This window comes from Pseudophryne corroboree, chromosome 6, assembly GCF_028390025.1.
Source record: "Pseudophryne corroboree isolate aPseCor3 chromosome 6, aPseCor3.hap2, whole genome shotgun sequence".
NCBI classification, from domain to species: Eukaryota; Metazoa; Chordata; class Amphibia; order Anura; family Myobatrachidae; genus Pseudophryne; species Pseudophryne corroboree.
Window position 1 is genome coordinate 242,324,241 of NC_086449.1, and position 12,986 is coordinate 242,337,226.

Consider the following 12,986-nt stretch of genomic DNA (forward strand, 5'->3'; position numbering starts at 1 on the left):
AAATATCAGTCATAGGGGTAAATCAGGCAGATGTATTAACCTGGAGAAGGCACAAGGAAGTGATAAACCAGTGCTTTTTCAAAAGTAAGCAAGTCTGCTCAATATACCACACCATTTTAGAAATCTAGCCATCTATCTATATTTACCAGATAACACCGTGATTTGCTATGACAATATATTAGAGCATAGTAGATTATAATACTTAGATGTTATAGTATAATACATTATAATCAATCATAGCTGGAAGTGGGGAAATCCATCAAATGCTTCACCTGGAATCCTAACCGACCACTGCCATATATCTGTTATGATGTTATTTTGTGACTTTGCATATAGATGTACATATATATCAAAGTGCATATTAATTTTTTTTAATAAGGTCAGTCCTTTCATAAAATATATACTTCATAAATATATAGTTACTAGGTGATTCATCGCCCCCTACGGGAGCTCTTCACACCGTCGTAAGGGGCTACGCCCCCTTAACCTTTGCACGCTTTTGTGGCGTGCAATATTTGTATTATATGGAGTATTGCCTCCAATCATAATTGTGTGAGTGGTTAAATATTGCATGGACAGAGGGTGTGCGATGGTTAAGGGGTTGTAGCCCCTTGCAACGGTGTGAACTGCGCACGCAGGGCCTGATGAATCACCTAGTAGGTGCTGTAGTTGGGGGAGTGGTGGGTGTGGGGTAGACGCGGATGGGGAAGGGGTGCGCAGCGGGTGGGGGAGGGGCGGTTGCGGGTGTGCCACGGGTGGGGGAGGGGCTGGTCCGGAGCCACCGTGGGTGGGGGAAAAGTGGTTGTAGGGGTGCCTCTGGTGGGGGAGGGGTGGGTGCGGGGGTGCTGCGGGTTGCTCCGGTGGAAGTAGGGGTGTGGGGGTGCTGTGGATGGGGCCCGGAGGTACTGCGAGTGGGGGAGTGGCAGGTAATACTTCTCCTGCTTCTCCTCCTGGAAGCAGCTCAGCTGCTGTCCTCCCTTTGGCAGTGGCTCTCCCGGAGACTCTCACAGCAGCCAAGCAGCCAGTCACTATTGTTAGCGCTGGTGTCCCAACACGCCGCATTACAGGGAGGAAGATGCACTCAATAAACTACAGCTCCCAGCAGGCCTTAGCACCAGAATGCTTCGGCGCTAAGGGCTGCTGGAAGCTGTAGTTTATTTAGTGCGTCTACTTCGCTGTAATGCGGAGCGTTGGGACACCGGCGCTAACAATAGTGACTGGTTGGCAAAACTGACTGACTCGCTGAATCAATGTAAAAGGTGAGAGTGCTATGAGCACACCCACTGCACTGCACAGCACTGTTACCTTTTACACTGATTCAGCATCCAGACATTACCCTCCGCGATATCACCCACTCTATCCATTACATTAGCCATCTCGGGGCTTCCAGGCTGGCAGCCCAGGTGCTGTGTTGCAGACTCAGGGCCTCTGGGGATCTGGACGCAGCTGTGGCGGGGAGGCACTTCTGTGACATCACGCGCAGAGGAGGCTTAGGGGCTCAGAAAGTATGCGGCGCAGGGAGGGCTCCTATACATGACAAGTGCAGCTGTATTCTGCAGAGATGGGTCAAGCATAACGCTGTGATTTCCAGCACTTACAGCATCCTCCCTGCCCTGCCTCTTAGAGACATTATCTGACCGCAATCAGGGCCTTGAATCGTACTACACTGTGTGTCTCCTCATCACATATAGTCCTTCTGTGCTATTACCTGTGAAAGCATCATAAGGTGGACAATGCTCATTGATTCTAGCACCAGGGATTCAACTTGGTAATAACAGGTGTACCCTAAAGGAGACATGAATGGTATACTGTTTGTTACAAGCATTTAACATTTAGCCCTTTTATGCACATCAAAAGGATTGGATCCAGCTGAATTAAGGAATTTATAAACAAATAGTAATTATAACCACTCCTTATTCATTATAGGAGCTATAGTTTTTATTGCTTTTACAGAGTAATATTGTATGTCATTTTCTATTGTACGTGTGTGTTTATTTTAAACAGTGTCACTTTTATGGAAATTTATTGATATAATAAATTACTAATGCGCTTTCTTGATAAATTGATCTATTGATCTTATTTATTATATTTTTTTCTAGTTATTTATAACACTGTTAAGTCATGTTCTGTATTGTGTACTGCATTTTAGCATTTACTACTACCACTGTGCATCCATATCTGATGTAAGCCAGGTGCATATACTAATATTTTCTCCAAGAGTAAACCAGGTGTATATCATGCTACTGTTCTCTCCTGGACTAAACCAGGTGCATAATACTGTTCTCTCCATGAGTAAACCAGGTGCATACAGTATACTAATGTTCTCTCCTGGACTAAACCAGGTGCATAATACTGTTCTCTCCTGGAGTAAACCAGGTGCATACAGTATACTAGTGTTCTCTCCTAGACTAAACCAGGTGCATATACTAGTGTTCTCTCCTGGAGTAAACCAGGTGCATAATACTGTTCTCTCCTGGAGTAAACCAGGTGCATACAGTATACTAGTGTTCTCTCCTAGACTAAACCAGGTGCATATACTAGTGTTCTCTCCTGGAGTAAACCAGGTGCATAATATGCATATACTAGTGTTCTCTCCTGGAGTAAACCAGGTGCATATACTAGTGTTCTCTCCTGGAGTAAACCAGGTGCATATAGTATACTAGTGTTCTTTCCTAGACTAAACCAGGTGCATATACTAGTGTTCGCTCCTGGAGTAAACCAGGTGCATATACTAGTGTTCTCTCCTGGAATAAACCAGGTGCATATACTAGTGTTCTCTGTTGATCTAAACCAGGTGCATATACTACTGTTCTTTCCTGGAGTAAACCAGGTGCATATACTACGGTTCTCTGTTGATCTAAACCAGGTGCATATACTACTACATAAACTACTGTATACTAAGCAGAATACACATTTGTCCAAGTCGCATGCAATTTAGGCGCAAATTCCATCTAAATCAGCATGAGCCACTATTGCAGTTACACAGATTTTATTGGATTGTGCAATGTAGAAGAACTGCCACTAGAGGACACCACCATACCACATAATACCCATAAAATGTACTGGCACGCTGTTGTATCTTGGCTTCTCATTTTAGCGATTAAGTACAGTTACATCCAACTAAACAAATCCAGATTTTCTGCAATATCCATAGGAATCAATTAATTTGTCATCAACTTTATTTTACTTACAAATGTACTTCCATGATGGTTGGGTGAGAAGCACAAGGTTGACTGCTCCTCTGGCTTTATTTATTTATTTATTTATTTAAATAGACGAGTATCAACTCTGAGGAGTGCTGCAACTGCTGCCGTATAGGGCACTTTTGCAGTTGTTGTTAGACTGTTTCTTTGGACAATACATGGTCCAGAAAACAGACTTTCCAGAAAGGCTTCAAGCATCTATAATAGTATGATGAAGTGCAAATGGACTTTATTACATAAAAAAACAAGGCAAATTTCCAGGCCAAGCTTTTTTTCAAGTCACTAGTGACTGTTATTCTGGACTTGATCATGACTGCATCTTACTACTGAGAAAGAGATATGGCTTTATACTGTTGCTGTATTATCCTCTTGTCCCCACATTAATCCTACAGCTGCTGCCAGGCTATCCATGTGACGGGAGGCTTCTGTACAATGGCCAAATGTGACCCCTCCTCCCCTGATTTTTGCACATTTTGGGGAAATGTATTATTGGATAACAGAATAAAATATTTCTTCATGTAACAGAATTAACCATTTGTTCAGCTATGCAGTGGCATAAAATTTATTATAATTTTTTTTGTCATACAAATTATATATCATGTATTCCATTTTGTTGGTTAGCATAACATGCCAGTGGCATTATGTCTTTATTAAACTGCTAAATGTATTCCCAGGATCTAGAAATATTCTGGCTTCTATGCACCCTCATAAAACACATCCTTTATGTGTGCTGCTCCTTTTATAATCAGAAAGATGCAGAGAGCACCATTTCTGGTTCTTGGCTTGGGCAGAAGGCACCTAAACAAACAGCTGCCAATGCATTAGGTAGTATGCGATGCTTATCTGTGCATGAACAGGCACAGCCCCGTTTAGTATCTTACAACGAGGGAGGAACACTGTAGGATCAATCGGTGAAACACATCTCCTTGTTGGTGGTTGCTGAGTAGGATGTGAGCTGTCAAACACTTTTCTACCTTACAAAGATTCATTTGGGAATAAATATTTCTCCTCCCTTCCGTGTGAGTGAGGAATTGTCCGGTTATCAGTGGGAAGAGAGGCGTGTGTTTGTTTAAAACCAGCCCATGTCTCACATCTCCTCTTTGTTTCCTGTTTCCTGGACCAGGATGGTGGGAAAAGTCCTACCTCAGGCATACTAATCATCATGTGTTTCTACAGATGTACAATATTATCTGCCTCTTTTCAGCAGCCACATGTCCCCATCTCATAGTCCTGCAGTATTCTACTATACTGCCATTTAACTGCCTAACAGAGGCAGAACTCTGGGAGGCAACAGAGTCATCTGCCGCCGAGCTCCTGCTCAGAAGGGGGGCACCTCTCCTCCCATTCTGTGACACTATTGAATTAAGTTAATTGATAGCTGACGCTGTCTTTTCAGTGGCCGACTTCCTCACTGGTCCCTGCACCTTACAAATCACACCCTCTTTATTATACTGAAAATACACATTTTACAAGTATCACACCCAGGATTAGAAACCACGACCTATTACACAGGAAGCAGACACCTTACTGATGAAGCTGTTTGCTCCTGTATAGGAAATATGAGAATTTTAACTATATGAAGATACTTCTCTGACAATTACACATATAGGCCCTCATTCCGAGTTGTTCGTTCGGTAAAAATCTTCGCATCGCAGCGATTTTCCGCTTAATGCACATGCGCAATGTGCGCACTGCGACTGCGCCAAGTAAATTTGCTATGCACTTAGGAATTTTACTCACGGCTTTTTCATCGGTCTGGCGATCGTAATGTGATTGACAGGAAATGGGTGTAACTGGGCGGAAACAGGCCGTTTTATGGGCGTGTGGGAAAAAACGCTACCGTTTCCGGAAAAAACGCAGGAGTGGCCGGAGAAACGGAGGAGTGTCTGGGCGAACGCTGGGAGTGTTTGTGACGTCAAACCAGGAACGACAAGCACTGAACTGATCGCAGATGCCGAGTAAGTCTGAAGCTACTCAGAAACTGCTACGAGGTGTGTAATCGCAATATTGCGAATACATCGTTCGCAATTTTAAGATGCTAAGATTCACTCCCAGTAGGCGGCGGCTTAGCGTGAGCGAACAACTCGGAATGACCTCCATAGTTAGAATTCTCATGCTTCCTGTACAGGAGCAAATAACTCCATCAGTAAAGTGTCTGCTGTTAGTGTAACAGGTCATGGGTTCTAATCCTGGGTATGACTGCTAAGAAATGTGTGATTTAAAATAAAAGACAATTAAATGTATTAAATACAGTATATACTTTTTTTTTTCAGAACACTACACACACGCACGCACGCACGCACGCACGCACGCACGCATACATACATACATACATACATATATTTATCTTAATATAGGAAATAGGAAGCACCAATATTTATCTTGCCTCCGGAAAACTGGCACGAACTTACGCCACTGCTGCCTAATGCAACAATACGTAATATTCAGTTTTAGATTCTGTGGATGATTTAAAGGCCTCATAGTGCTTTTAACACAGATAACTTTTGTGTTGCATTCAAATGTAATCATATAGTATGATATGCATTTATAAGTCAGTCGTACATAGGGGGTCATTCCGAGTTGATCACACGCTGCTGATTTTCGCAGCGCACCGTCAGGTAAAAAAATGGCAAAACTGCGCATGCGTATGAACCGCAATGCGCACGCGCTTCGTACGGGTACAAACAGCATTGTTGCTGTGCAATGCTTCTAGCGGCGAATCCATTCGCACAGCCGATCGCAAGGAGATTGACTGGAAGAGGGCGTTTATGGGTGTCAACTGACCGTTTTCTGGGAGTGGTAGGGACAACGCAGGTGTGTCCAGGTGTTTGCAGGGCAGGTGTCTGACGTAAATTCCGGGACCTCCGTCGCTGGGATCATCGTAAGTAACTTCAGGGCTGGTCATGTTTTGCACAAAATGTTTTTGTACTGCTCCGCTGCACATGCGATCGCACACTTGCAAAGCGAAAATACACTCCCCCGTGGGCGGCGACTATTTATTTATTTATTTATTAACAGTTTCTTATATAGCGCAGCATATTCCGTTGCGCTTTACAATAGAACAACAGTAATAGAACAAAACTGGGTAAAAACAAACATATAGAGGTAGGAAGGCCCTGCTCGCAAGCTTACAATCTGTGCGTTTGCACAGCTGAAAAAAGTAGCTAGCGAGCGATCAACTTGGAATGAGGGCCATAAATGCAGCAATGGACCTAATTCAGAGTTGATCGCAGCAGCAAATTTGTTAGCAGTTGGGCAAAACCATGTGCACTGCGGGGGGGGGGGGGGGGGCAGATATAACATGTGCAGAGACAGTTAGATTTGGGTGGTGTGTTCAAACTGAAATCTAAATTGCAGTATAAAAATAAAGCAGGCAGTATTTACCCTGTACAGAAACAAAATATCCCACCCAAAACTAACTCTCTCTGCACATGTTATATCTCCCCCAGCAGTGCACACGGTTTTGCCCAAATGCTAATAAATTTGCTGCTGCTATCAACTCTGAATTACCCCCAATGTGTACTGCACTGGTAATAAGGGGGCATGCAGTGCTATTAGTGAAAAGGCATTATTAGGCCATAGAATTAGCTTCAATGAGCTCTGTTTCATGTCAGGTTCTTTGTCAAGTTCATTTGACCTTTATTATTTGTCTATGGGGCATATGTATCAAAGCTTGGAGACAGAGATGTGGGCAGATGTACTAAATCTTGGAGAGTGCTATAGTGGAGAGAACTACAGTACCAACCAATCAGTTCCTGTCATTTCTAAAGCACAGCCTGTAACATGTCAGTTAGAAGCTTTTCGCTCTCCAATTTATCTCTCTCCAAGCTTTGATACACATGCCCCTATGTATGGTTTGTTATCCCAACAGGGTTTTGTGGCACCTTAGCATAAACGATGATGATGCTGATGATTATATATAGAGGAGTGTCTGTGTCTGTGGCTGTGTTAAGTATATAGTTCCTCTGGATCCACACAATTACATTAATGTGTGCCTGTTTGTTAGACTCGCTGTGTCCATTAATGAGAACTGAAGTTTGTTTTTGAACATTAGAATAAGTATTTTCTGTCTGCTAAGTGGCCCAGCTCACACTCCTCTTGTTTGTAATAGAATGGACTTTGATGATGAAGATGGAGAGGGACCAAGCAAATTTTCAAGGTTAGTGATAACTAGAATCTTGCTGCCCTAATGTGACACTGGAGAAGTCACAGGTTATCTAATGTCCTATTCTGTCCCCTCTTATAGGTATGACTGCAAGTTGAATGGTTTGAACCATAAGGTAGGAGATTGCGTCTTATGAGTGAGCTGATTGTTTGTTTCCAAGCTGGAAGATGACAAAAGTTTACTGGACAGAGACCAGCTATGCAGGTAGGGCAAACAGCTAGCGCTTGGGTTGACAGGAAGTAAAACACATTGACTACTAGCAACCTATCTTAATTTTCAACTGCCTCTGCAGGCCAGCACTGTTAAGGGGGGTACACACGGAGAGATCCGTGCTTAAAATCTAAGCAATCTTGCTAGATTGCTTAGATTTTAAGCACGGATCTGCCGTGTGTATGCCCTCCAGCGATAGCGATGCGCGGCCCCGCGCATCGCTATCGCCGATGCTAGATTGAGCCTGCATGCAGGCTCAATCTAGCGGGTCGCTCACTTCACCGTTGTGTGAAGTGAGCGGCCCCCCGTCGGCTTTCCCCCTCGCTCAGCACATCGCGCTGTGCTGAGCGGGGTGAGAGATGTGTGCTGAGCGGTCTGTGTTAAGATCGTTCAGCACACATCTCTCCCGTGAGTACCCCCCTTTAGGGAGGTGTCCAATTAGCTGCAGTGATTTTCCACAGCTAGTGGATTAGCAGGGGGCTATCCAATTAGCGCTGAACGTGGCACTTATCAGGAATTATACTTTGCGCGCCTCAGGCACCCAAAGCATAATCCCCGATAACCAGCCCTCAGAGCCGCTATAACACATGGGATTGGAAACTTTTCCCGGATCCCATGCGTTAACAGACTATTATTTGATAGCCCAATAATGACCATTGGGCTAAAATTGCAATAATAACCCAGGTTTTCTTTTTGGCTAATAAAGGAGCACAGCTACTTGGATACTCATGTAAAACTTTCCCACAGTCTCTGGTGACCGCGCATTATGTCTACACATACAGGGGGTAATTCAAGTTGATCGCAGCAGGAATTTTGTTAGCAGTTGGGCAAAACCATGTGCACTGCAGGGGAGGCAGATATAACATGTGCAGAGAGAGTTAGATTTGGGTGTGGTGTGTTCAATCTGCAATCTAATTTTCAGTGTAAAAATAAAGCAGCCAGTATTTACCCTGCACAGAAATAAAATAACCCACCCAAATCTAACTCTTTCTGCACATGTTATATCTGCCTCCCCTGCAGTGCACATGGTTTTGCCCAACTTCTAACAAAATTCCTGCTGCGATCAACTTGGAATTACCCCCACAGATCATTTGTATCACTGTATAGTGTATTGGCACCTGCTTGAAACTGTGTAGTAGGAGGATGTTTTGTTGGAAAGCTGCACAGAATAAAGTCTCATATGTACAATAATTATTGAAAGGAGTTGTACACCTATGTACATTTTTTATTAGAAACATTTATAGATAGGCTAAGAAGGTCCATATAATAAGGTAGCATAAGCCTACTGATGTGATCCAGACTTCAGCGCCGATGGTTAAATCAATATTACTGTGTTACTGGCCTGTGCTCAAGCATGGATATCACTAAAACCTGGACTGTTAATGTTCCTTGAGGACCGGGGTTTGGAATGCGTGCCCTAGTATATGTTTAGTTCTATACAATACACAGCAGTGGCACACCTCCCAAAGTGACCCTCTCCAGGAGGGACAGAATGCTCTGCTCCTGGACTTCCGTCTTAATGTATGATTGCCATCACCTGTGCTGAAACACCTTTCTTATCCATTAATCTCTTCAACACAGGTGCTGGTAATCATAAATTAAGAGAAAAGTCCAGAAGCAGAGCATTGTGTCCCTCCTGGAGAGGGTCATGTTGGGAGGTATGATAGTGGTATATTGTAGAAACAGAGCTGGGGTTATAAAATGTATGATGGGAAGCATGTTACAGGACATGTGATTTGCCATGCAAAATAAAGGTTGAGGTTAAGCAGAGGGAAAAGCTGGGTATACACCTGTACAATCACCCTGCTGATAGGGTTAATACTCCCAATCAGCAGAGCAGCGTGTCCCTAGCTTGCTGACACACAATCCCGACAGGGGTGGCGGTCGGGATTCCGGCGTAGGTATTTCGACCGCCGGGATCCCGTCCAGCGGGATGTTGACCGCATCCCCCTGCAACACTAGCAGGAAGCGCTGCAGTCCTTAGTAATGTAATGCTATTTAAAATTGTAGTAAGTAATCTACAAGTGCATGGAGCACAGTTTATTTTCAGTTGGTTTAGAATATGGTATCGTCATTTCTTGGCGTATAGCAATTTAAATTGGAAAGTCTTTAACCCTGTGCTTCCCAATAATGTGCTGCTTCTGGTAAACTGATCAACAGAGTACACCTAAAACTCAAAACACAATATGGCACACTTAGTATGGCAGCCTTCAGTTCATTAATGGTTCTTGGTCAATGTTTGTAGACCTCAATTTCCGTTGCATTGTGTAGAGGCCTTTCATGAAGGATTGTTTTCCACCCAGTATGGAAAATTCTGCTTGTTAATGTAGGCAGACAAATGAAAGCGAGCTTCGGCAAGAAATAATGCTGGAAATGACCCGCAGAGTGATGCGAAACTTCAGAAATCGACTACAGATGTGTATCATGAATGAAGACCACCATCTGGACGATATCATATTCAAAACCAATTGAAAATAAACTGTATTCCATGCACTTGTAGATTACTTACTACATTGTGAATAGCATTTACCATGCCTTTTTTGTTAACCTTTAAAATCTGTGAGGTTGTTTTTTGCCTCACCCTGTCTATAATATTTTATACTGCACTTATATACCTATATTCTAATGTAATATATATACATATAGTGTGTGTGTGAGCGTGGATCCCAGACAGCAGGTTTTGGGGTGTACTGCCCTAGCTTGCCATGTAGGAGTTAGATTCCAAGCTTGTTATCATTCCTATCTCCCAGCCGCTTACTGCACTCATATCCCTCCCTGCATTCCGCTGTCAGGAAAGCATTTTACATACTGGTAATCTGCAGGTCTTTCTGCCACTACAAAACTAAGGATGGATATTCTGCAGAACTGTAATGTCCTTAAAGAGGAAGATCATGCAAAGTTTCATATTTTATTTTAAAATTAACATTGTGTGCCTGATTGTACAGAAAAGACACATGTATGGAAAGTGCTTTTACAGGATATATGCAGTTGATGCATATAAACCTGTGCCCATCCATACAATGGTTGCATTTGCGCCCAACATACTGTATGTCACATGTACAAGTTGGTATACTTAAGCTTATGATAGGGTAGAGATATGGATTGACAGTGTTAGAAGTAAATGCTAAAGTTGCATGACCCTATTTGTACACAATATGAACATGTAATGAAGGGACATATACAGCAGAGAGAATAAAGTCGTAACAAAAGCTGAATTTTCAATATAAAATATAATTAAATACAAAAAGTAAATTAAATACAATCATCTATTGTTTTGTCTAAAACTTCAAAAGGAATCTTCTTCCCTGCACCATTCTAAATATACTGTAGCTGTAATGCTGAGTAATTAAATACTCTAAGCAGGTGATGGGTAAGTGAGGGAGGGGGTTTTATATGCAATCATCCAATCAAAGCAATCTAAAGAGTGTTACTATCAGTCACCATCTATGTCGGTGATGACATCATCTAAACGGTGCCGCTGCGGATACATCCACTTCTGATTGTGTTGCAGTTACTGTATGTGAATCTGACCTTACTGTACTCCGCTTATGGTTGATTGCTTCTGTCGTACCCTGTTCTGCTGCGTCAGATGTAGGAGACACAAGTCAAAGATACTTAAAAATGTATACATAAACATATGCATGCGCGGTTGCATGTAAACTTGTAAATTAACCCCTTTTTCTCTAACGTCCTAGTGGATGCTGGGGACTCCGTCAGGACCATGGGGAATAGCGGCTCCGCAGGAGACAGGGCACATCTAAAGAAAGCTTTTAGGATCACATGGTGTGTGCTGGCTCCTCCCCCCATGACCCTCCTCCAAGCCTCAGTTAGGTTTTTGTGCCCGTCCGAGCAGGGTGCAATCTAGGTGGCTCTCCTAAAGAGCTGCTTAGAAAAAGTTTTTTTAGGTTTTAAATCTCAGTGAGTCCTGCTGGCAACAGGCTCACTGCATCGAGGGACTTAGGGGAGAGATTTTCAACTCACCTGCGTGCAGGATGGATTGGAGTCTTAGGCTACTGGACATAGCTTCAGAGGGAGTCGGAACACAGGTCATCCTGGGGTTCGTCCCGGAGCCGCGCCGCCGACCCCCCTTACAGATGCTGAAGATCGGAGGTCCGGAAACAGGCGGCAGAAGACTCTTCAGTCTTCATGAAGGTAGCGCACAGCACGGCAGCTGTGCGCCATTGTTGCTACACACTTCTCACTGACCAGTCACGGAGGGTGCAGGGCGCTGCTGGGGGCGCCCTGGGCAGCAATATTAAATACCTTTAGTGGCAAAGAATACATCACATATAGCCATTAAGGCTATATGTATGTATTTAACCCAGGCCAGATTTCTCAAAACCCGGGAGAAAAGCCCGCCGGAAAAGGGGGCGGAGCTTATTCTCCTCAGCACTCAGCGCCATTTTCCTGCTCAGCTCCGCTGTGAGGAAGGCTCCCAGGACTCTCCCCTGCACTGCACTACAGAAACAGGGTAACAAAGAGAAGGGGGGCATAAATTGGCGATATTTATATATTAAAAGCGCTTATAACAAAAACAACACCTTTTAGGGTTGTTTATATACATTTATAGCGCTTTTGGTGTGTGCTGGCAAACTCTCCCTCTGTCTCCCCAAAGGGCTAAGGGGGTCCTGTCTTCGATTAGAGCATTCCCTGTGTGGCTGCTGTGTGTCGGTACGTGTGTGTCGACATGTATGAGGACGATGTTGGTGTGGAGGCAGAGCAATTGCCGGTAATGGTGATGTCACCCCCTAGGGAGTCGACACCGGAATGGATGGCTTTAGTTATGGAATTACGTGATAATGTTAGTACATTACAAAAGTCAGTAGACGAAATGAGACGGCCGGAAAACCAGTCAGTACCGGCTCAGGCGTCTCAGACACCGTCAGGGGCTGTAAAACGTCCCTTACCCCAGTCAGTCGACACGGGTACCGACACAGATGAATCTAGTGTCGACGGTGAAGAAACAAACGTATTTTCCAACAGGGCCACACGTTATATGATCACGGCAATGAAGGAGGCTTTGCAGATCTCTGATACTGCTGGTACCTCAAAAAGGGGTATTATGTGGGGGGTGAAAAAACTACCTGTAGCTTTTCCAGAATCAGAGGAATTGAATGACGTGTGTGATGAAGCGTGGGTTAACCCAGATAGAAAACTGCTAATTTCTAAGAAGTTATTGGCATTATACCCTTTCCCACCAGAGGTTAGGACGCGCTGGGAAACACCCCCTAGGGTGGATAAGGCGCTCACACGTTTATCAAAGCAAGTGGCGTTGCCGTCTCCTGATACGGCCGCCCTCAAGGATCCAGCGGATAGGAGGCTGGAAACTAACCTGAAAAGTATATACACTCATACTGGTGTTATACTGCGACCGGCAATAGCCTCAGCCTGGATGTGCAGTGCTCGGG

General features: G+C 43.9%; 1 protein-coding gene across 5 annotated transcripts in view; it reads left to right on the forward strand.

Moving 5' to 3' along the window:
* The window catches only part of ARNT2 (aryl hydrocarbon receptor nuclear translocator 2), a 256,680-nt gene that overhangs the window by 47,019 nt on the left and 196,675 nt on the right, over nucleotides 1–12,986 (forward strand). For 4 of the 5 annotated variants that reach the window (XM_063925807.1, XM_063925805.1, XM_063925806.1 and 1 more), the window contains one exon: nucleotides 7,315–7,362. The exons of the other annotated variant lie outside the window; for it this stretch is intronic. In XM_063925807.1, coding sequence (XP_063781877.1) covers nucleotides 7,315–7,362 — 48 coding nt within the window. The remainder of the gene's footprint in view (nucleotides 1–7,314; nucleotides 7,363–12,986) is intronic. 5 annotated transcript variants of the gene reach the window in all.